This window comes from Notechis scutatus, chromosome 1 (genome assembly GCF_049901735.1).
Source record: "Notechis scutatus isolate UNSWTSFEM ecotype Mainland chromosome 1, rNotScu1.2, whole genome shotgun sequence".
Classification (NCBI taxonomy): Eukaryota; Metazoa; Chordata; class Lepidosauria; order Squamata; family Elapidae; genus Notechis; species Notechis scutatus.
In genome coordinates, this window is record NC_142009.1 from 316,521,130 (window position 1) to 316,543,670 (window position 22,541).

Sequence of the window (22,541 nt, forward strand, 5' to 3'; positions counted from 1 at the left end):
TAGGAGGAACCTGATAAGATTATTTATTCCAGAAGCGAGATGAAAACAGGACAGTGGTAAAGATCAATTTAGTTATGACAGTTTGTTCGTCCAAGCAACCTCCTTCACTGAAAAGCCACTCTCTCGTGTTGCTGATAAACCAAGTCCTTGTGAATGCTTGGTTTCCTTCTTCTGCGTGCTCAGCTGAAGTGGCGACCAAGACGAGCAGATCGGTAGTCAAAGCGGAGCTGTACAAAGGAATGGAGAATATTCTTCTCTAAAATAGCCAGCTGCTCTCCTGAGCAGACCTGCTTCAAGTTATCTGGGGCTACAACCAGGAGGTTGCAAAGGGAATGTAGCGTGTCAAAAAGCTGCAATACCAACGCAACCTGTGACAACCGGGAAAAGCAAAGCAACATTCAGTATAAACATCAAGGGGTACTTTTCAGAAAGTCAGCTTAAACATTATTAACCATTATTTACATATTTCTTAATGCAATATTTTTTGTCATCTTGTTCAGAGGTACGACAAATCTGAGAGACAGGTCAATCTAACACCACAGCATATGTATGCCAGCTATATCTCAGACTGTACCTGCAATAATAGCCAATACTCACCTTGAACTCTTTGGCACACTTTCTGTATTCAGCCACATCACAGATTGCCAACATGCCACCCATGCAGCTGTAGGAATATTGCTGTAGATGCTCATAAATAAGGCGATGGAAACGAACACCAAACTCCATCAGAACACTGTCCACATTCTTGCCATCCATAGAATTCCTGATCTTTTCCAGTTGCTTTCTAACATAGGCACAGACTTTGACACAGGCCTGTCACATAAACAAGGATGTCAAGGAGAAAAGATTCATCTTGATATGAAAGCTACAAAATGGATGAGAGGAGACACTCTGGGATATTCCTAGGGTACCAACTTTCATTCAGTGAAAGTACCTAATATATTACTTTCAGATGGTTTTCCCCCCCCAGAACATGAAATTCTTTCCACCTCTTTTTTGCTGAAAGAGTTTAAGCCTTTGCAATGGATAGCAGCTTGTTTACGTAGAAAAACCTTGGTAGTCCAGTTACTACCTGAAGTAACTACATTGCAGTCTATTTTGGACATCCATCATTGAAATTGTATTAATTTTCCAGTCACATTGTTGAAAAGATCTATGTTGCCTTGAATATCTTACCCATTATATAGTTTATTATTTATAAATCACTCTGCTCCTCTCTAACATACACATTTTTTTTACTAAAAGTGAATCTTTTAGTAAAATTAATATGAGAAAATAATCACACATACCCACCAACCTATAACCTTCAAACAATTATAGTATAATTGACTAATGTCAGCATCATTCTACATTTACTCTGTGGAATAGACAAAGGAGATTTGAATTCCAATAAAAATAAATTGTTATTATTCATTCCTTCGGTTCAGTTTCTGACTCCTGGCAATTATGAGAACTAGTCCCTACAGTGTTCTTGGCAAGGTTTTTGGGAAGTGGTTTGCCTCCTTCTTCTTAGGGTTAAAAAAAAATGTCTGGCCCAATGTCTCCTGATGGGCTTCACGACTAAGGCAAATGTTACATCAAACTGGCTCTCTTAATTTAGGCATAATTAATATAAAGTATCTTATACCAAATATGAGAACCAATAGCATGGCAGGTGCTGCACTAGGAGCAAGGAGACCTAGGTTTTAGTCTTCACTGAGGCAGACAAATTACCAGGTGACCTTAGGCCAATAATGCCCCATCAGCACCAGGCTCTGCAACAATCCAGCTGATAAACAAAATCATTTGTTGGCTGATTTGCTGTAAGAATTAGAAAAGCATGGTGGGAAAACAAGCAGGCTTTGCAACTAGGCAGGAAAAAATGCTAAGAAAAACAACTCTACAACTAATATATAATACAAGATTGTACATGATCTGAGTTTAATAGATTTTGGATCTGATGACAGCAACACAGAGTTCTAACTCTGTCGTTTATGCTCTCAGAAAAGGGATGTGAACATTTTCACTCTTGCTTTCTGTATATGCCCTGTTATAGCTGAAATGCAGAATACATTATTCTACAGAATGGGTAGATTGACTGCTGGTGGTAGATAAGTGTTCAATCATGATGGCAAATATATAGAGGATATAGACTTCTTGCAGAAAATCTAAATTATTTAAAGAAATACAATTGGTCTAAGAAATATTTCTATATTAACACTGAACATACTGTATAAGGAAATGCTACTATTCTCCCCAGCTTAAATCACACAAAAAACTACATCCGAATTCATATATAAGTGGAAGAAAATTTTACTATTAAGCAAAGATATACAATGTAACCCGGCACAGTTAACTGTAGGAGAGTACCAGCAGCAACCCAATTACTTGCTGTGCCACTTGTCACTTACTAAGCTATATATAGTTACTCACATTAGTGTACTGAATCAGAACATTGTTCTCGTCTTCTGGTTTGAAATCAGTCTTCTTTTGTTCAGCTCCTAAGATGTGCTTCATCTGTCCAATCATGCAATTTAGTGTCCTTCAAAATCAAAGTACTAGGTTGTAAGTTTTAGAAAGAGCATTTTAAATTTTACAAAGTTACTGTGTGAGCTTCATAAATTGCAATGAAATGCACATGCATTTTCTATTTTCATGAAATTGCAGCACTAGACTGCCAAATTATTGTTTTCATTATTTACTATTTAATATACTTCTTGTGATGAATTCTTAAAAATATATTTAATCCTGTGGTTAATACATTAATACAATAATGGGCAAAATAAAAGAGAAACTAAAATATGAAAACTTAACTTGCCTATCTATGCCCATATCCAATTTCACCTCCATTTGTTCTGTGATATCCTTTTTCTTCTGAAGACATTCAGAAAGCTTAGGAGAAGAGCTGTGATAAATTAAAAAACGGACAGTTAATACCAACCATCTATTATAATGCATGCATCAACTGCAAACAACCTGGACATTCCAAGCACTTAACATGTGCAAGGATTTTCTAGCTCATCTCCCTTTTACCAGCCTTTCACAGAAAATAAGCTTTCATGTCAAAATTATATACAGAACAAGGCAACTGATGTGAAAGGGGTAACTTGGGAATTCAAGGGAATCCAAACTAATACAAGATGCAGACAAATACAGAAAACTATTACATATTTTCAGAATCTAAGAGGAATCCTGCAGATCAGGGGTGTCAAATTCACTGCATCACGTTGTTGTCATGTGACGTATCGCAGTGGTGGAATTCAAATTTTTTTACTACCAGTTCTGTGGATGTGGCTAGGTGGGTGTGGCTAGGTGGGTGTGGTCATGTGATTGGGTGGGCATGGCTTTTTTGCAGCAGCAGCACTCCCACCTCCCCACCCTGCTTTTGGGGCCTTCCTGGCTTCAGAGGAGCCTTGTGGGGGGGGGGGTTGCTCCCAGGAAGCTTCCTTGGGGCCCAGGAAGGCAAAAATCAAGGCGAAGCATAAGAAGCGAGGGGAATCCCGGCACAGCTGTTCATAGGAAATACCTTAAGGAGTGAGTGGGTGGGCAAGCATCGGGCAGGCGGTGCAAGCGAGCAGCGACCGGGTGACCAGGTTGGGGGCATGGCCAGCCAGAAGTTACTACCGGTTCGGTGACCCATGACAAATCCTTGCTACCGGTTTGCCCGAAGAGGTGCGAACCGGCTGAATACCACCACTGACGTATCATGACTTTTTCCCTCTTGGCTAAAACAGGGATAAGTGTGGCCAGAGTGTGACACATCTGGCCCACAGGCTGCGAGTTTGACACCCCTGTGCTAGATCATATCAGAGGCCTGTTTAGGTTCAACATTCCGTTTCTCAAACTAGCCAACGTTAGCAAAGTGCATAAACATGTCCATGGTTAAACCAGCACTAGCTTTATTATTTATTTAAAAAATCTAAACACTGGTATGAAGTGAAGAAAGACAGGCTTCCAAAAGGAACGCTGATCTATTACAAGGGAAGCCATTAATACAAAATGATTAGACTGAGGTTATTTAAATCAAGTCTCTGCACTTCTAATATGGCTTTATTCAGGAAGATTTTGAGAGAATCAATATTTATGAGTCAGAACCCAAATTCCATGTGGTTTTTGGCATGAGGATACAATAAATGACCTACCTCACCAACGGCATCAGATGGTCATTGAACTGCTTATCAAAAAGATGAAAAATGGTATTAGCCTGATTTACAATATCCAGGAAATAAAGATTTGCATGCTTGGCATCTGGAGATGGAATACCTAAAATTGAAATGAAATGTCAACATGTTAAAATTTCACTGGGACTAAGAAAAAAAATCCAATTAACAGTCTATCAGGAATCATGAGTAATAATTATACAACTGATCTTAGGACAAATTTATCAAGCATATTAAGAAGGATTATTTGTTTTGCAAAGGTTATCTGTAAGGACTGCACATGCTTTGAAAATGATTCAGAAAAAAGGTGCTTTCATGTAAGCCCAAAGGACATTGTGATTGTTTTCAAGAGTTGATTCTCTCAAGTTAATGCAACTCTTAAAGCAGCCACGTCTTTTTTTTCAGAATCATATGGAAATCTAAAGAAAGGTAGGTTCAATGAATAATACAGAGGTTTTGTATTTTTACTAGCTCTGAAGTACATTTTCTGAATCATTTTAAAGCATGCACAGGCCTAATATTTAAACAAGTTGCCTATTTAGAACCAATAAAATGTATTATGGAATTAAATGATCCTTTAAAAACTTTTAAAATATATAATTTTATATTTCATTTTTGCTATTGCTTATAAATTTACTTCTACCAATCATCATACTTGTCCCACAATGTAAAACAGAAATAGACTTACCAGCCAGCCCAGTTTCCACAGCATAATCAATATGCTCAATACACAAGAAATCCACAAGCAAAGAGAAAATCCTGAAAGCATTCTTCGGCAAATCAGAAGGATCCGAAAGCTTTAAAAATGAAAAACATCAACTTCATCATCTGTCTAGCAAGAAATCATCTGCAAGCATATTTATATGACTACTTTCAAACAAGTGTAATTGTGGAAACATAGCTCAACATTCACATATCACGTTCTTGCTAGTGATGATCTGAAATCGTTTCCACTCTTGTGTTAGCTATATTCTAATTTGCAGACAAGTTGAGATATATCTAATAAGCCTCCAATATTGCTCTTCTTATACTTCCTTTCTTGTTCTGGACAATCTGTCGTACTTTTATAAAGAAATATTTCTTGTTCCTCTCTTGTTCATCTGTTTTTCACAAACAGGTGTAATTTTATCTTTGAAATATGTTAAAAGGCAAATTAAAATGCTGGAATACCTAAATTCCAGGATGGTCTTTGGGATCCAGACTCAACCTACACAAAATAGAGAGCACACACATATTGCGGGGACCTTAACAATAAGCAATAGTTTTCTGCAATGTTATCCAGGCCCTTCAATTTCCCTAAAAGTTGTGATATATTATCAATTCATGAAATTATCTATTACTTTTTCTACTTTAAATAACTCATAAAGATAGCATAAAACCAAGATATTTTAGCAGCTGAATTATAGTTAACCAATAAGTGTATATTGTTTACATGAGTATTCTAATATGTAATAGCTAGGAAGCTCTATATTATGCATATACACACCCTATGACACCTTTCAAAAGCTTGCTTGGTTTCTTGTAATAAATTAACCACAACATCCTGGGACAAGAAAGTTTCACCATGGGTATCAATGCTTGGGCCTAAAGGCAGGTTGGTTCGCTGTCGTATTCTCTCTTTGAGGTCTTGAATGCTAAAAAAAAAGAAATGCCCCAGATAGGATTATTAACTGAAGTTAGATTTTTCTCTGATTAATTTTTCAAGTATTATGAACTACAAATTTACGTATTAAATGTAACAAACAAATACCCTTCTACTGGGAGAAAAGGGCTTCTTTTTTTAATGACATTATTTGACATATACTTCCTTTAAAAAACAACCACTTTTCTCTGTAATGCACCAAAATCCACAACACTGATCAAGAGCACCCTCTATGGCTGGAGACATACAGTCATTCAGAAGAAAATTCAAGATGTTCCGGCAGAATCAAAGATATTCATGAAGAGGTAAGTGCTAAAACCGGAGAACTTCTTTAAAAAAAAAATCTATGGGAGCACATGCATTTTCAATCACTAAAGCAGTTGTAGAGCCTTTTTCCAGGCTCACATAGCTGTTTTAGAAGCTGATCCTGATTGTGCAGTTCGGTAAAAGACACAATTGTAATAGAGATGCTTTGTATGCATTCTGTTAAATCACCACCTTTTCTATGACAAAAAGCATCATGGGAATGTGGAAATTCATTTCCTCTAACATATCAATTGCTGGACAAAATCTGTACCTGCAATGTGCATTAAATAGTTTGCATTTTAAAAGGCATGGATACACTACAGTAGCTAATATGCCAATATATTAAAGATTCTATTTATTTCCTGTTGCCTCTTCTAAGGATTTTTAGAATAGGCAAAATAGAAACCTTCAAAGAGATCACACTGTTACCCCTGTTGGGACATTTATGGTCACATCACAGATCATTACAGATTTTCAGGCTGGTTTTGTAGCTAACGTCTTCAAAGATTAAACAAAACAAAAAAAAGATTGACTGGGTTCACTGAATTTTTTTACCAGAGATGTCGATTTCTAAGGTACCTTAGAAGATATACCCTTGTAACAGGAATCTTTAGTACTGTAAGACAAAATTATATCAGCAATGCAACCTTTACAGAGTTGGAAGGCTATGGAATTGATAGAGTATCTATCAAAACATGGCAAGCAACAGAATAAAAAGCAGTAAAACCTGCTAACCAAACTATGCCAAGAAATCTGGAAAATGACTCAGGAGCCAACAGCCTGGAAGAGGTCAGTCTTTATAACTATACGGAAGGAGATCTAACTAATATCCTTAATTTACATACTAGTAAAATAATATTTAAGATTATCCAACATAGATTCCTACATGGAAAAGGAAATGCCTGATGACACCAGCTTGATGGTACATAATCATTCAGTAACTGTCATTATATAACGTAAGCATTATGCACACATTTTAAACAAGGTATGCAAACTTAAAGAAGTTTATACATGCTGCAAATTTTACAAGTATGTAAGACAACAATAAAAAGATTAAAAAGTAGTACTTACCCTCCACCTCCAATAGCTCTCTTCTGGTGATTTTTGGAATCATAATAGCGCTGCAGAATCATGGAGCTCCTGCTTCTCAAATAACCAATTTCCACCTCAATGTAATTCTCCAAATAAGAAACAAAGATGGATTTGATAAGCTTAGACAGGAAAGTCTGCTTATCAGTGCCCAAGTTAAACTCCATCAATTTGCTTGAAAGATTAGTAGTCCTTTATGTTAAGGCCAGGAGCAAGAGAAGAAAACAATGTAGTTGCAGGAGGTAAAATACAGGTATAACATCTATAAACGTTCACTTCTTAGGGGGCACAGTAAGGAGTCAGAATGCACCTATGGAAGTAGGCAGACCTCAAGCCTATTTTATCTAGAACCCCGAGATCCAGCAGCTGGGGCTTAGAGCAAAAGACAAACACTTAAAATTAAAGAATTCTCAGCCCAGGAATTTCTTTTGATTATGAGAAATGAACACAGCTCATAGCCCTTTCACACAAAAACACTACAATTCCCTTCTGTAAAGTAATTGAGGGTGGGAGCGGGGGTGTCATTTTGTTACAGGTATTGTTAAAACAACTGGAAGTCAGAAATCCTTGCTGACCTACTGGAAATCACTCGGAGATCTACCAATAAGCAAACATGGACCTTAGCAGTTAACTGAATTAGAGATTACTAGAAAATCTCCTAGTAAGAACAAGAGATCTTTAATCAATCTTTTTTACATTCCCTTATGGAATGCCAAAACCAATTCTTCCCAACTGACTTGTATTTGTCTCACATAAGAATAGCTCGCTATTCAAGCAGTTTCCCGCACTCTGGGTTGACTTAACACAAAGGTTAGCACTTTTATCAGCAGGCAGGCACTAAATTTTATGTCGGAAATGAGAGTAAAAACAGGTTTTACACATAATGTTAAGCCATAATGTACCTTGTTTCTAGCTTCATATAATTCCAAGCCCATACAAATCACTGTTTACTTTTTTGAAACAAATCATAATTTGAACACATAGCTTACTGTTGATTTAAGAATCTGGGCTTGCTTTCATGCCTTTTTTTTTAATCTCTGAATCCAGAACCTATTCCTGTTTTTTTTTTAATGCTCATCTGAACTATTTTGGGTCCAAAAAATATATTAAGCAATGAAAGCAGAAATTGGCTGGAAAACCCATAATTAATTTGCTTATGTGTAAAAATAATTCCATCATGATCCTGTGTTTTTTTTTTAAAGCAACTTATGGTTAAAACAAATTCCGCCCTAGTATTACACACATAAACAGACCTGGTGCAATCATTTTCACTCTAGCTTCTCTACATTACTATATAAATTAATGCAATCTAGTATAATGAAAAATCCATAATTTCAAAAAATGACAGAATCTACACAGAACTGCAGAAGGATAAATCAAATGAGAAGACCAACCCTGGGCCTCTTAGAGCTTTATTCCTTAAGTTATTTAAAAGAGAACCAACCTTGTGTACAGGTCATAAAGACTCTGAAGATATTGCTCTGCATCCGATTTCTTATGTTCTTCTAACTGGTCTTTTATATAACTCTATGAAAGTAAAGGCCAGCATTTTATTATTTCTTTCCTTTCCATTAAGAATACAAATACCTAATATATATTCAATGCAGTTTAATTCAGTTATGAAATTTCCATCACAATCAGTGGCAACATGACATTGCACCCATTCGCAGCACATTTCTGCAATTGTTTGAATTTTGTCTTTTCAGTGTAACCTAACCATTGTTATCCAATTTGTTCCAAAGCCTAGGTAGGAGAGGGAGAGGATAAAAAAAGAAAACAAATATAGACATGCGGATACCCTTTGCATTATTTTCCCCATATGGACTTCATATATTAAACAAATCATTTTCATTCATTACAAAAGAAATACCAATGCTTTGACATGCTGTTCTCTAATTTTAAGTACAAGAAGGCAGAGCATTATCAGAAGCATTTGGTTTTAGTCTTCTTATGCATTCTTTCTCTTTCCCTATGCTTATAGATATAGCTAGACAGAAAATCCAAGAATCCAAACATAAAGCAAAACATCTCCTAAGCAGAGGAATAACAGGAAATAAAACTAAGTATAAGCAACAATAAAAAAAGCATCTCGAGATCCCTAGATAGTTGTCTGAAGTAGCATTCAGGTTTTAAATATAAAACATTCCAGAGTCTTCTCCTAATCATGCCCTTAAAGATCCTCTGCTGTAAGAGAATGTCCATGCACAACTAGGAACCACCGATTGGGTGAACCATCCAACACTGGAAAACAAAAGCTTGAATCAAGAGAAAGCATGCATGTGGAAAGGACCAGGCATGTACAGCTTTCTTCAATGGGAGATTTTCTAGGTATCTGGGACTTCAACTCCCATTATTCCAAGTCATCATGTCCATTATCAGACAATGTCCATGTCAAATGGAGAGAAAGGTTTGGGAAAGACTGGCATAGGCCACCAACCATACATAATACTTTCTTGCCATTTGGTACAAGTAAAGTTATAGTTACAAAAAAAAAGTTAACATTATATTGGCAAGTAGCTTTAAAAATATAGAACAAATGTAAGTTACCTGAAGTCTAATTTCAAAGATATTCTGAATAAGTTTGGCCATTACAGTCTCTGGACTACTAAATATATCTCCAACTTGTTTATTCACATTCTGGCACAGAATGGCTGTATCTTCAAAAATATCATTTCTCAAATAGGCACCCTGAATCACAGAAAAATTAGAAGAGAGTTTCTACATTAAGATATTTGTATCTATTGTATAGGCCAGTGGTTCTCAACCTTTTCTTCACCACAGACCCCCTTTTAAATACTTGTTGTGGTCATGGACCACAGCCACAGACCCCAAAGACTTAACTCAAGATTTAAGTCATAACATTTCTTCAAGCATTCACAGACCTCCATGGACCACAAGTTGAGAACCATTGGTATAGATATTTCACATAAATATAAACACAACATAATATTTAACCCAAAGCCTTACCTCTTGGCACTGTTTTATATACACATCGACACAGTGGGAATAGCCCTATGGGAGAAAAAAAGATTCTGCAATGAAGTTAAATATTCAAAGTAGTTATTGTTTGACATTAATTAAAAAAAACAATAGGTAGAAAATATGTACCTTTCTGGCTTCTTTCTTTTTTTAGTCTCTCAAATGACAACAGAATCAACTAAAATGTTGGTCATCAAATGAAGCCATTTATCTACTATCCATTTTACTCTATTTAATTTCCCCAATTCAATAGCCTCTCAGAGCCATAGTCTCCTGAGTTGAATCAATAGCAATAGACCTGTTCATTCAGATGAGAATTTTAATACCAAGAATACCAATCTTTTTCAGCTTGTGATATATAAGGTCACAATGAAAAAAGGAGTCCTTGTGGATTTTACTGCGTTAGTAGTTGTGGACTATAGGAGGCGGTGCTCATCTCCATTCCCAGGCCATTGAACCAGTGCTGTTCAAAAACATTTCCATGGTCATATGCCCAGCAAAATGTCACAGAATGCTGCTATCTTCCCATAAGAGTAGTACCTATTTATCTACTTGCACTTGTATGCTTTCGAACTCCCAGGTTACTGGGAGATGGGATGAGGAGAGGAGAGGAGCTCACCCCATTGCATAGTGTTCAGATTTCAAACCTGGGCTGTCAGTTTTCCAGGTGACAAGCCCAGCGTCTTAAAAACTGAACCGCCACGGCACCCAGAATCAAAGTATACTTCTAAATATCCTTATTGCTCCTAATCCCACTTAGTCATAGTCACTGAGCTGTTACACAAGCACTTATAAGCACATGCAGAACAGGCTCAGTTTGTGTAGCACAGAAGGAAAGTTCTAACTCTGTCTATAAAGTCAGCTATCAATCTGAACTTGCACACAAATGTCTGACTCAAACAGTTTCTATCAATTGCACTGATCAAGATGAGACATAGAGAAGAGATTGATTATTAGAGGAAGAGTTTTTTGGTTTTTTTTAGAAAGACACCCCATGTGGTTCATACCAGTGCTGGAAAGGAATTAATGAAGAAATAATCCAACAGTTATTATTGCGATAACAAAAGAAAGTACCATTCCTGGAATAAAAATATTCACTAAAATACAATCAATCAATAGGGACTAAGTATTTTAGCACAGTTCTATTGGGGGGGAAATGGCATCAAGAAAGATTTATTCTGGGTCCAAACTACTCATGTGCTTCAATATAAACACAGTTTATCAGAAGGAAACACTACAAAAGAGATTCTGTAAATGTGTCCAACGCTACAGCCTTAGAGATAAGACTACTTACCTTAAAATGTAGCAAAACTGCAGTTACTTCTCTCATCCTGTAGATTTGCCCCCTTCTTTGTGCATTGGTAAACTCCTGGATTAGTTGGCACTCTAAGTCATGGTACTTACCTGAGTTCAAGGAAGAGGATAAAAGAAGTAAAATAACATGTCACAGTTGATTAAGTGGCAGCAGCAGAATTATTTTCAAAAACATTAAAAGATGCAATCTTACTTGCTATTTTAGATTTTACGTCAGAAAACCTGTGGGGAAAAAACAAAAGGATGAATAAAACTCATGCCTTAGGATTACAATCTTCCAACCATGAGACATTTATGCAGTGTACTTTTTAGATGCAATGCTTTTATTTTACCTATCTAACACCAAGAACAAAGCAAAATGCTTTTTAAAAAATTACACATTGACTGCCATGATCATTTACACCATATAATTACATACTTATAGAAAATAAGATTAAGGGACACTGCCTGTCAAGTACTTTGAGCTAGCATATGAAATACAAAGAGAAGTAGATAAACCTGTTGTGTGTGAGTTGGGTGGTCGTATAAATTTGTAAAATAAACAAATAATGAAATAAACCAGTGCTCACCACCGGTCCAAAGAAAACACATTTCAATTATTACCAAACCAGAGACTCACAAGAAAAGCCAAGTGTTAGCCAATAATGCTAAGATTCAGGTCTCCAAGTATTCAAATCCTAAGAGCAGCAAAACTGGTCTTACTTTTTGCATGGTGATACTGCTGGTAGATGCATAAGAATTGTACATATTTTTAAAAGATCTCACTGACCAAATTTAGCTATATTGCTTTTTATTTTTCTATCATGGTAATTTATTTTCCTTATTATTTCTTACTTCCTTTTTGAGGTTTGCATATTACATATCCCAAAAGAAAGTAGTACAATGGCTATGTATTTATTTGCAGTTTCTAGCAGTGTCACTGATATCAAGCTTTCCTGTGTTCCTATCCAATGCAGCTCTTTTATATCTGTATCATTTAAAACATTCTGAGGTTTTTCTTCTACTACCAGTCTACACACTACGGTTTGAGGAGGGCTGTGGTGGCACAATGGCTAGAATTAATATTACAGGCTAACTCTGCCCATTGCCAGGAGTTTGATCCTGACTGGCTCAAGATTAACTCAGCCTTCCATCCTTCCGAGATTGGTAAAATGAGGACCCAGATTGTTGGGGGCAATATGCTGACTATGTAAACCACTTAGAGAGGGCTGAAAAACACTATGAAGCAGTATGTAAGTCTAAATGCTATTGCTATTTTAAGGCTAAGATCCAAACAGAATGATGGAAAAGCTTCCTTAATAAACAGAAATAAAAGAAATTTCTAAGTAAGAATAAACCCAAATATGTGGAAAACAAACACTAACTTCAGGAAGAATGCTGCATCCTTTCTCGTCCTCAAGAAGAGCCCATAAGTATACAAAACAGTGATAAGACACAGTTTGGAAGACAAGGCTGAATTTCTTCTCCGGCCAGTCATTGTTAATCACAGTTTATCTTACAAGATTGTGCTGAAGATAAAAATCACATTGTCTAGGTCCATTTCTCTAGAGCTTCAGACTTTGCACAGGAACCAAAACCGCTCTGGGAAGTCAATGGAATTCTTTTTTGGCTTGAACCCCATGCACCCACCCAAAATCCTCCATGTGATCCTTACAGATTTTGTTGGATGTATCACTTCCAGAAGGTGGTGCTGACTGCTTATTCCTCTGATTTATAAAATGTATGCTATAAAATTCTTTATTTTATTTCATATTCTAACTAATGAAAAGCCACATGGTATATCATTCAAAATATGGACTGATGTATCATCAATATCCAGATACTAACTAGATGAAACGAAGTATCTGCCCAGTTGAGTATAAGTCAACCTATTCTGAAAAAGGCTGTATACTTCCTAAAGGAAAGATAGGCCATCGTTTTTGCAAATTTCCAGCTTTCAAAAACATATATATTTATAGAAATTGTGATCATAAGCACATAGCAGAAACAAAACAAAGTTTTATAAGTGGATGCTATCACTTTAAGCAAGATGATTATTGAGAGGTTACTGTTCAAGATACGTTAAGCTTATTTGAAGTTTTAACACATTTTATTCGTTTCCATTTGGATTTGATAGGAAGTAACACAGCCAAACTTTGGTGGTGGTGATCTTCAGAGTCATAAAACAGGGCTTTAGGGACAGTTTACAGCCTACTTGCGGCCTGTACTTCAAAGGTCAGGTTTTCAATTTTCAATTTGAAAATTGTACCTCCAACTCTGTCACTGGATTCTCTTGCAGCTAAGAATGCTTTTCATCAGATGTTCTAACATAATGAATGACATGTGATGGTTTTGCTTCACTTATCTGACAATTTATGTATGAAACTTATATACTGCCCATCTCACTATCCAAAGAGACTCTGGGTGGCTTACAATACAGTTTGATAACCTGCAAAATGCATTACTGTAAAGCACTATACATTAAACTATATTTGAAAAAAGGTAACATAGCTATAGGTATTCCAAAATAAGATGAGAATATACTAAGCCAGGGCTTTCTCATCTCTGCTTATGTGTTTGGGTCTTTCAAAGTGGTGGCATTAAATCTTTAAGTCACTTGGCTGCAAGTCACCTGAAGCAGTGGCTTCCGCCAAACAAATCTAACAGCTTCTAAGGCCAGCTTCTGAAGCCTTGTGAATAAAATGAAGAGGGTGGCTACTAGACAGAAGATTTTGCAGTGGTGATGTTGGATATGGAAGCTCTACCCAGAGATTTTTTTTTGCCAAAGAACAGATTATTGCACTTTCAAATGAAGATCTTTATTTTCTATTCCTTAATCCACCAGTTCTCAAAGTAAAGTCTGGAGATCCCTCAAGATTCCAAGGCCCCTTCAAATCAATAAATATTTTTAAATGTTTCAGTTTTCATTTTTAATGGCTTTTAATTTTTAATATCCATGGATATAACCCTCACTAACCAAAGCTCTTTGGATTCCTCAGTCATTTGTAAGAACATAGAAGGGTTTTGAAACCAAAATATTTGAGAACTGCATGGCTGCTGGTTTCCCTTCATTTCATTTTTTAGTAAATTTACTTACATTTTCTATTATTTTTAAACTATTTAGAAAACTTCAACCGCTGAGTCGTATAAATACATTAAATAAATATATAAGTTCAAAAGATTTTTAAATATCATGGATCTTTGTAAAACATATCTCCTATGTTTTAAGTCAATTTTAAAATTAAGTTTCTCATTTTGATTCATCACACAATTGAGTTTCAATTTGACTCACTTTCTTCAAAAATGTTAGTAGAAAGAATTAAAATCTAGTTTGGTATAAACACAAATCAAAGATAATGTATAGCTATCAGTCACACTTCACCTTTCAAAAGGTAATTCCTGTGCTATCAGATGCAGCTTCTGGATAATATCAGCTGCCTCTTCAATCTATAAGGAAAAGACATAAAGTTTATTCAATGTCTTCTTTGATTTGTCTTCAATGACACTAACTTGTAAAAATCAAAAATATTTGGAGAAGTATCCCTCATTGCATTTATTTACTGAGTGACCAGTACATAGTTCCTCAAAATCAGTCCCACAACAAATTTATTTTTTAAAAAATTATCTTATGTACGTATATATAAATATAATCATCTTATTTCCTGTATATACAAGAATTAAAATCTTTATGGGACATTTCCACCAGCTTCAGTTCCTACATAGTCTATCCTTTTAGCATAGTTGTTTATCATTTATTTCACTGGACAAAGTAATTTGAGCAAAATATGTTTTTTGATTGCACATACAGTACGAGACTAACTTTTTTCCAAGATGATATTTCTAGATCTAATACCAGAGCCAGTACTATTAGAGGACCCTGTTCCAACAAATTCATTCAACCTTTGATTCAGTCATATTTCCTTATCCAATGATTTCAGCAGCACGTAACTGCACTAATAGGGCTAAAGTTGCCATTTGAGGAACAGGAATAAAGTCACTCCAATCTGCTTTAATTAGATCTAATAGCGATGCAGATTCAAGAAATATGCCACAGACTAGCCCTTGATAGAGAGCAACAGAGGCCTTGGAAAAGACATTCAAATGCCATGTGTATACCTACAAAGATCAGAATTGTATAAGCAACAGTATTCCTGCAACACTCTATGGGGAAGTAAAAGTTGGATTTTGAAGAAGCAAGTATTGAGTATTGAGAGAATATTAATGGAGAAGACTCCTGAAAATACAATAGACAGCCAAGAAAACAAACAAATGGATTATTGAACAAATCAACCCAGAATTTTCAACTGAGTCAGGCTTGTCCCGTTTTGGATATGTTATGCAAAGATCTAGCTCTCTGGAAAAGGCTCTAATGTTGGTAAAAGTACAAAGAAAAAAATGAAGAGGATAACCAGAAGCAAGGATGGATTCAGTCATTGTGGTGATGAATATACCATTGGAAGAAGAAATGGAAAACAAAACCGACTTGATGGTACAGAATGAATTAACGGATTAAGACAAAATGCTGGAGAGGTAAAAACCACTTTCTGTTTCTTCAGCACTTTTTCTTTCTAGCTAACTTAATCAAGCAGGGAGGACGGCCCCATGATTAAGGCAAATAATTGCTTCCTTGTGGGAGAAGTGTATTCTTCCCGACCCATTCTTAAATAAACTCTCTCTTGTCTTGTAACAGCTGGAAACTATCTGCCAGTCTCACAAATATTACTGAGGGCTAAGCTGACTGAGAAAGTGGTGTCCTCATAATTCCAAGACATCTGTAGAATGCTGATTATTTGGAATTATTTCAGCCAGGCTTTCATTTGGACTGAAGAACTAAGACTATTTTGATTACTATGATAATAACATACACTAGGAACTTGATTTGGGAGTGTGACTCTACTAGTTCAGCAGCTTTCAGTATGAATGATAAAAAGCCCTGTAAGATCTGGCAAGGAAAACAAGACTTGCAAAATAACTGGAGCAGAGAGATCATTGGGAGATATTGTCCCAGCTCAGCTGCATTTGGTAGGTCCAAGAAATTTGTCCTGAGTGTATGTGTCCTGAATCAGAAAGACAGGGATAAGTTATGAGCAACTCACATAGACAACACATTCTCATTAAATTCAGTTTGTGCTGCCTGCTCCTGTGCTACTATTTAAAAGGCTAGGAATAATGGCTTTTTATAAAACCACAGTATCTGAAATAATGCCTCCTCCCATAGCCCAGAATCCATCATCAAGGGCCCTGCTCCAAATGCCCTTCCTGGTTGAGATGCAGCAGGTGGCTAAGAGTTGTATCCATATTTAAAATGGCCCCATATTAAAAATATACCGATTTGAAATTGCGGTTAAGATTCACAAGAAAAAAAATTCTGACATCTGCTAGGTTTTATCAATGCACCTCAGTATTCATTGTATGCCTTAAGAAGAAATCTAAATACACACCCTGAAAATACTCATCTATACAAAGAGATTTTGTTTGAGAGATTTCTCAAGGATCATGTTTGGAAAAAATGTTCATTCACAAGTAGGAAGAATTAGGGCATGATGTTCGGAAGAAGAATATAAGGGATTTCTAAGGCATTCTAAAGGATTACTCTCTTAGCATTCTTTCAAGTTGCTTATGATTTTGCAAAATGAAAAAGTGACAGCACCACCACATTGAGAATAGCTGAATCAGCAGACAAATGAAGTTAATCTGCACTCAGGAACAATGGAGCCTGGACAAGTTGCTCACCGGGGAGCTAAATTGTGGAAAAGTTGTAGCAAGAATTATAATTAGGGCAACTCAGTTTATCATGAGTAACCTCATTCAATCTGGCTGATGGGTCTTACCTTTTCAGGATTGGTGAAAACATCAGACTTCAGCTCTCCATCTAGAAACTCATTAAAGTATTTCATCAGTTTGTGAGCCTCTACTAGCCGTTGCCTTGGTGTATTTACCCCCTCCAGCAGGTCACCTAGGTGACAGACTTTAGTTGCCACATAGCTGACATGCTCATCTAGTTCTTGGAAATGCTGGAAGGCAACCTGGGAGAAATAGACAAAAATGTTTGTGTTTTCTATAATGAATGGAAATCAAGTTCTTTAATAACATTCAGTTCAAGTAAAAGCTCAGAAGCCAATATAAGGGATGATTCAGGGCTCAGCAAACACCTACCAAAATTAAAGATCAATGGATGAAAAATAACATTTTAACTAATTGGAACCAAATTAATTCCACTGAAATAAAATAAGATCAGCGTGTAGTTTCCATCTGAAATTTAGAATTATAGCAAGCTCTCCACCAAACAAATTTGAATTTCATATATTTGTCCATATTCCAGCAGGGCTAGTTAATAGCTGTAGATATTTCATATGATGTAATTAAAACAATTGAAAAGAAATCTCTGTATAAGGAAAGGTACAGAGATATCAAGGTAAGTTGAGTTGTTGTGATCAATAAAGGACAAATATTTCTCAAATTTTGTTTACAGTTAAGTACGCTTGAAATAAGAATTACTGATTACTATAGTGTGCCTAAACTGTTACTGCATTAAATTTTCATGGACTAAAATGACATCTTTTCATGCAACATTTAGAACAGAATCCAGCAGAAAGGTAATACCTAGCTCTAAACCATGATTTTACAAACCACAGCAGCTCGGTTCAAAACACATTTAAACCAAAACCAAATCAACCACATTATGGAGAAGCACAATATTCAACCTCAGCCATTCTAAGTATAATTTACTGAAATGAGTCAGAACAATTCCTGTTTACCTGGTTGCTTTTCTGCAGTTCTTGAACCTTCTTGGCAAACTCCTTAGCTTCCCTTTGGACTTGTTGCTCCAATTTTTCCACCCTCCTTTGGATTCGTTCATCCAACAACTTCAGTTCATTGATATGATTTACAAATTCTTCTTGCAATCTGATGAGAATAAACAGTTTAATAAGACAGGTTTTAATATGCAAATGTTTATTCTTGATACTAAAATGAGATATTATGCAACATAAGGAACATAAATATCACAAAGCCTTTGCAAAATAACACTGACAAATAAATCCAGTATAGATCGCCATGATGTAAAAAAGATGTTGAGACTCTAGAAAAAGTACAGAGAAGAATGAAGAAGATGACTAGGGGACTGGAGGGTAAAACATATAAAGAATGGTTGCTGGAATTGGGTATGTCTAGTCTTAATGAAAAGAAGAACTAAGGGTGACATGACAGCAGTTTTTCAAAATCTAAGGAGTTGCCACAAAGAAGAGGGATTCAACCTATTCTCCAAAGCACTTGAAGGCAGGACAAGAAGCAATGGATGGAAAATAATCAAGAAGAGAACCAACCTAGACTAAGGAGAAATTTCCTGACAGTGAGAACAATTAATCAGTGGAACAACTTGCCTCTAGAAGTTGTGGGTGTTCCAACTGGAAGTTTTTAAACATTGGACAATCATTTGTCTGAAATAGTATATGGTTTCCTGCCTGGCCACGGAGTTGGATTAGAAGACCTCCAAGGTCCCTTCCAACTCTGTTATTCTCTTATGTTTTCTTCTCCTTAATCCAAGAATTTATAAATGTTACATGCCCTTAATTTATTCCATCTCTGAATTAATTCACTAAACCTGTAATATCATTTACAGAAGCTAAAATGATCTGTTGATTGGCCTGCATAAGATCCATTTGCTCTCCAATCTATGTTTTGAAAAGAAAACTGTTCTCTTCTAACCACATTCTAAGCTATACTGAAAATGTCTTAAGAAGCTTGCTTGGGTGGATGGGAGCGGGTTCACAGTTACAGCTGGTGTGCTTACTGGATATTTCTTTGAATTGTGGAAAGACTGTCCTTTGCTGAAGGTGGTTAAAGTACAAACTGTATGGCTGGATTATGCAGCTAAGTGTTACCTTTTGGGATCAAAAGCTTCCATGCCACCTCGAGAGCCTCCACCGGGAGTCCTCCATGCCAAGCGTTCAATGTACTCATCTGCTACAAAGGGCTCCTAGCCATAACAAGAAAAGAGAATCTTTTACAAGGAGTCACAGTTGGAAATATAGTCTACATTTTGTTTGCATCTCACTAAAAAAAAAAAAACCTATTCAAATCACTTTTTCTGCATTTTCGTAATAAGACCAATGGCACTTCTGATATTTGTGTATTTCATCTAAAAACTAAACATTTTGAAAATGATAAAATATTTCACTTAAAGTTTGCTTAATTAGCAATCATAAGTAGCAATTGCCAGCCTTCTGCACTTCAGGACCTGTCAATAACAAAGTTCAGTCTACTCTACTACTAATTCATTCGGCAGTGTTATTCACTAAGGCTAACATGTCATACGGTGAGCTTTTCTCACAGAATAGCTCAAAAGGATTTTGGATTGGGCAATGGGAGGTGTCTTTTTTAAAATCCTAAATTTATCCTATTACAAGGATCTCGGCATATTTCAGGGACCTGCTCGTACAAGGGTGGTCTGCCTTAATATAAGGCAATTTCACATTCCATAACGTCCTCTTTTGCATTAAAATGTTTGCCTTTTAATTTCACAAGAATACACTTGATAAGAGTATAGTATAAGTACACATGTTCCAGCATCCACATTTTCCAAAAATTACCAGAGGTAAGCTTTCAAGAAGCCAATTAATCGTTGCTGTATTCATGACTCATTTTTTTTCCAATTTTTTCTTAAATACACTCCACCACTTCTTCCACCATTGTGGCTTTCATCTCACCACTCCCATTTTGCACATTTATAAACCCCAAACCCTCCTGGTCACTCTCATGTTCTACATGACATTTCTGAACTGTAGGTCTTTGGGGAAAGCTATCTGTATTTTAAAAGTTAATTCAGATTTTAAATTTTAAGTGTACAGAATGCAATAGTTATACAGACCTACTGTCAGAAAACTTTAATGATAACTATTAACATGTTTAAATATAAAATTATTACAATGCTGGTACTAATTTCATTTGAGAAAAAAAGACCAGAGTTTTTTGTTTATTTTTTTAATCTAACATTAATATCTAATTTATTGGGAGGTACAGGGCTTTTAAAAAAACACTAAGAAAAAAAAGCTTTTCCAAATCAAAAGTATTTTGGGATTGATCACATTTAGGTATTCTAAAACACCACCAAACATTTGATCTCTTGTTCAGAGAGCAAAGGCTGTCTTTGACTTAACTCATGTAAATTAACTTGCATGGTGAAAACCAGTAAGTTTACATTCTTTTCCTCTAATCTAGGAAGCTGTTGAACTTGAACTTCCAAAGTATTCTACAGGAAATGATATGGGAATCTATAAATTGAAATATTTGAAGCTAGAGAACGGAACAAAGTAATTAACTTGACACTAGACACTATGGATTACCTTTCTCAAAGTGCATATTTCTGGACAAAGATAGTATGGTCATAATTATTGATGTTTTGAGACCTCAATTGGAATTTTGCAGTATGTAAACTTCAGTTTTGCAGGTTTACTTACAAAATGAAATAGTACTGTACTAACTGGTATTTCTGGATTTCTACAAAGATCTCTCACCAGCATAAAATATGACAAATCAAAAAGTCTGGCATCTGCATTCTGAATTTACAAATAAACATTAGAAATCTTCATGAGGCAGAAGAGTAGGAAAAGGGCTTTCCCAGTTGCAATCTTCAAAAAGTAGAACACGTGCTCCACAAAACGATATTATGGCGACCAATCTTAATTCACCGTTAATGCAATGTGGTGGTGGGATTTAAAAAAAAGGCTGGCCATTTCAACAGGTTTTAAAATATGGCTTTATGGCTTGCTAGATTTTATGGATTCCCTGTTATCAATTCTTGGCTGCTTCTTCTGGGATATTCTTTTGATTTGTCATTCTGAAATATTTCTAGTAGCCCTGTAATAGTTAGGTTTTGTTATTAAGTTAGAGTTATTTTAACTATGCCTTTTTGAATAATGTGAATGGTTCACACATAGTACTAAGTGAAAACAAAGAAGTCCAGTGTCATGCTAAAAAAAATCAGGTATTATATGAATTCAGCCAATGAATCCAATGCAACTTACTTTTTAGTAAATTAGATGCAGCAGGAAGGAGGATTGTGACTTTTCAATGAAGGGACATATAATTTTCTTTTAAAAAATGTTCTGGAGAGATTTTAACTTTTCCATGTTTCAGCATGAGCAAAGATTTTCAACTGAGACTTCATTTTCCAGGGCATGCCTCCTTCCCTATATATACCTTTCATATACCATACTACTAACATCATTCTAACCCTAAATTTATAGACATGCTCACTCCATTTGTTTTTTTTTAATGGAATCAAACAAGGTCAGAAAAATAAAGCCCCTAGTAAATCTGTTCGTAAAGGAAATTTAAAGCCCAGTTTGCTCCTATTTTGTGCCCAGAGAAGTTTGCATTGCCATTTTTTTTCCAGAGTGCTGTGTCTGAATAATTGTAGTTTAAGACAATCTTGGAAAATGAATTCCCTTCCTAGCAGGTAAACATTTGCTGCAAATGCAGTTATGAAAATAGGAGCCTATAAGACCTTTAACTTAAATATTGATCTGTTACTCCCTTAGTAGCTAGAATTTTAATGAAGGATTCTCAGTTCAAAATGCCACAGCTGTGGATTGCTAGAATGCTGTCACAGAATCAAAATAGCTGATGAGGTGGAATACTTAATTATCAATATTACTGTGCAAGCTTTTCCTCTTTTAAGAACACCAATTGTAAACAAAATGGAGCTTATACAGGGAGAAACATTTATTAAAGATTACTGTTAAACTATCTTTTCAAATAGTGTGACTGTAATGAATACAACTGGAAACCTATATGTCATCCTTCCTCATTGTACTGTACATCTTTTTCCAAACTCATTTCCATTCCAAATTTTATTGCAAATCATTGTTTACAAAATAATCTTGCCAAAATAATCTTACATGACAAGTTGGGATACAATTTATTTATTCCAAATGCTTTTATGCTACAATAGTCAGATTCTAAGTGGTTTACAATCAATAACATATAATACAGTGAACAACAAAAATACCCAAAGTATCAAAATATCTAAAATAATTTAGCTTAGGAGAGCTCCTGCATAGAATGTTTACACCTCCAGGTCCCTTTTGTTA

The 22,541-nt window shown here is 35.7% G+C and overlaps 1 protein-coding gene across 2 annotated transcripts in view; it reads right to left on the reverse strand.

Annotated features, from left to right (window-relative positions):
* Positions 1-22,541, reverse strand: part of EXOC5 (exocyst complex component 5) — a 24,810-nt gene continuing 2,269 nt past the window's right edge. For both annotated transcript variants that reach the window (XM_026670210.2, XM_026670209.2), the window contains exons 2-18: positions 19,332-19,426; positions 18,207-18,354; positions 17,280-17,474; positions 14,831-14,895; positions 11,663-11,691; positions 11,450-11,559; positions 10,144-10,188; positions 9,724-9,864; positions 8,621-8,703; positions 7,159-7,368; positions 5,626-5,773; positions 4,828-4,936; positions 4,122-4,242; positions 2,798-2,884; positions 2,413-2,521; positions 598-813; positions 1-368 (exon numbers count right to left, since the gene is read on the reverse strand). In XM_026670210.2, the coding sequence (XP_026525995.2) occupies positions 180-368; positions 598-813; positions 2,413-2,521; positions 2,798-2,884; positions 4,122-4,242; positions 4,828-4,936; positions 5,626-5,773; positions 7,159-7,368; positions 8,621-8,703; positions 9,724-9,864; positions 10,144-10,188; positions 11,450-11,559; positions 11,663-11,691; positions 14,831-14,895; positions 17,280-17,474; positions 18,207-18,354; positions 19,332-19,426 (2,100 nt within the window). In that variant the 3' untranslated portion in view covers positions 1-179. The remainder of the gene's footprint in view (positions 369-597; positions 814-2,412; positions 2,522-2,797; positions 2,885-4,121; positions 4,243-4,827; positions 4,937-5,625; positions 5,774-7,158; positions 7,369-8,620; positions 8,704-9,723; positions 9,865-10,143; positions 10,189-11,449; positions 11,560-11,662; positions 11,692-14,830; positions 14,896-17,279; positions 17,475-18,206; positions 18,355-19,331; positions 19,427-22,541) is intronic.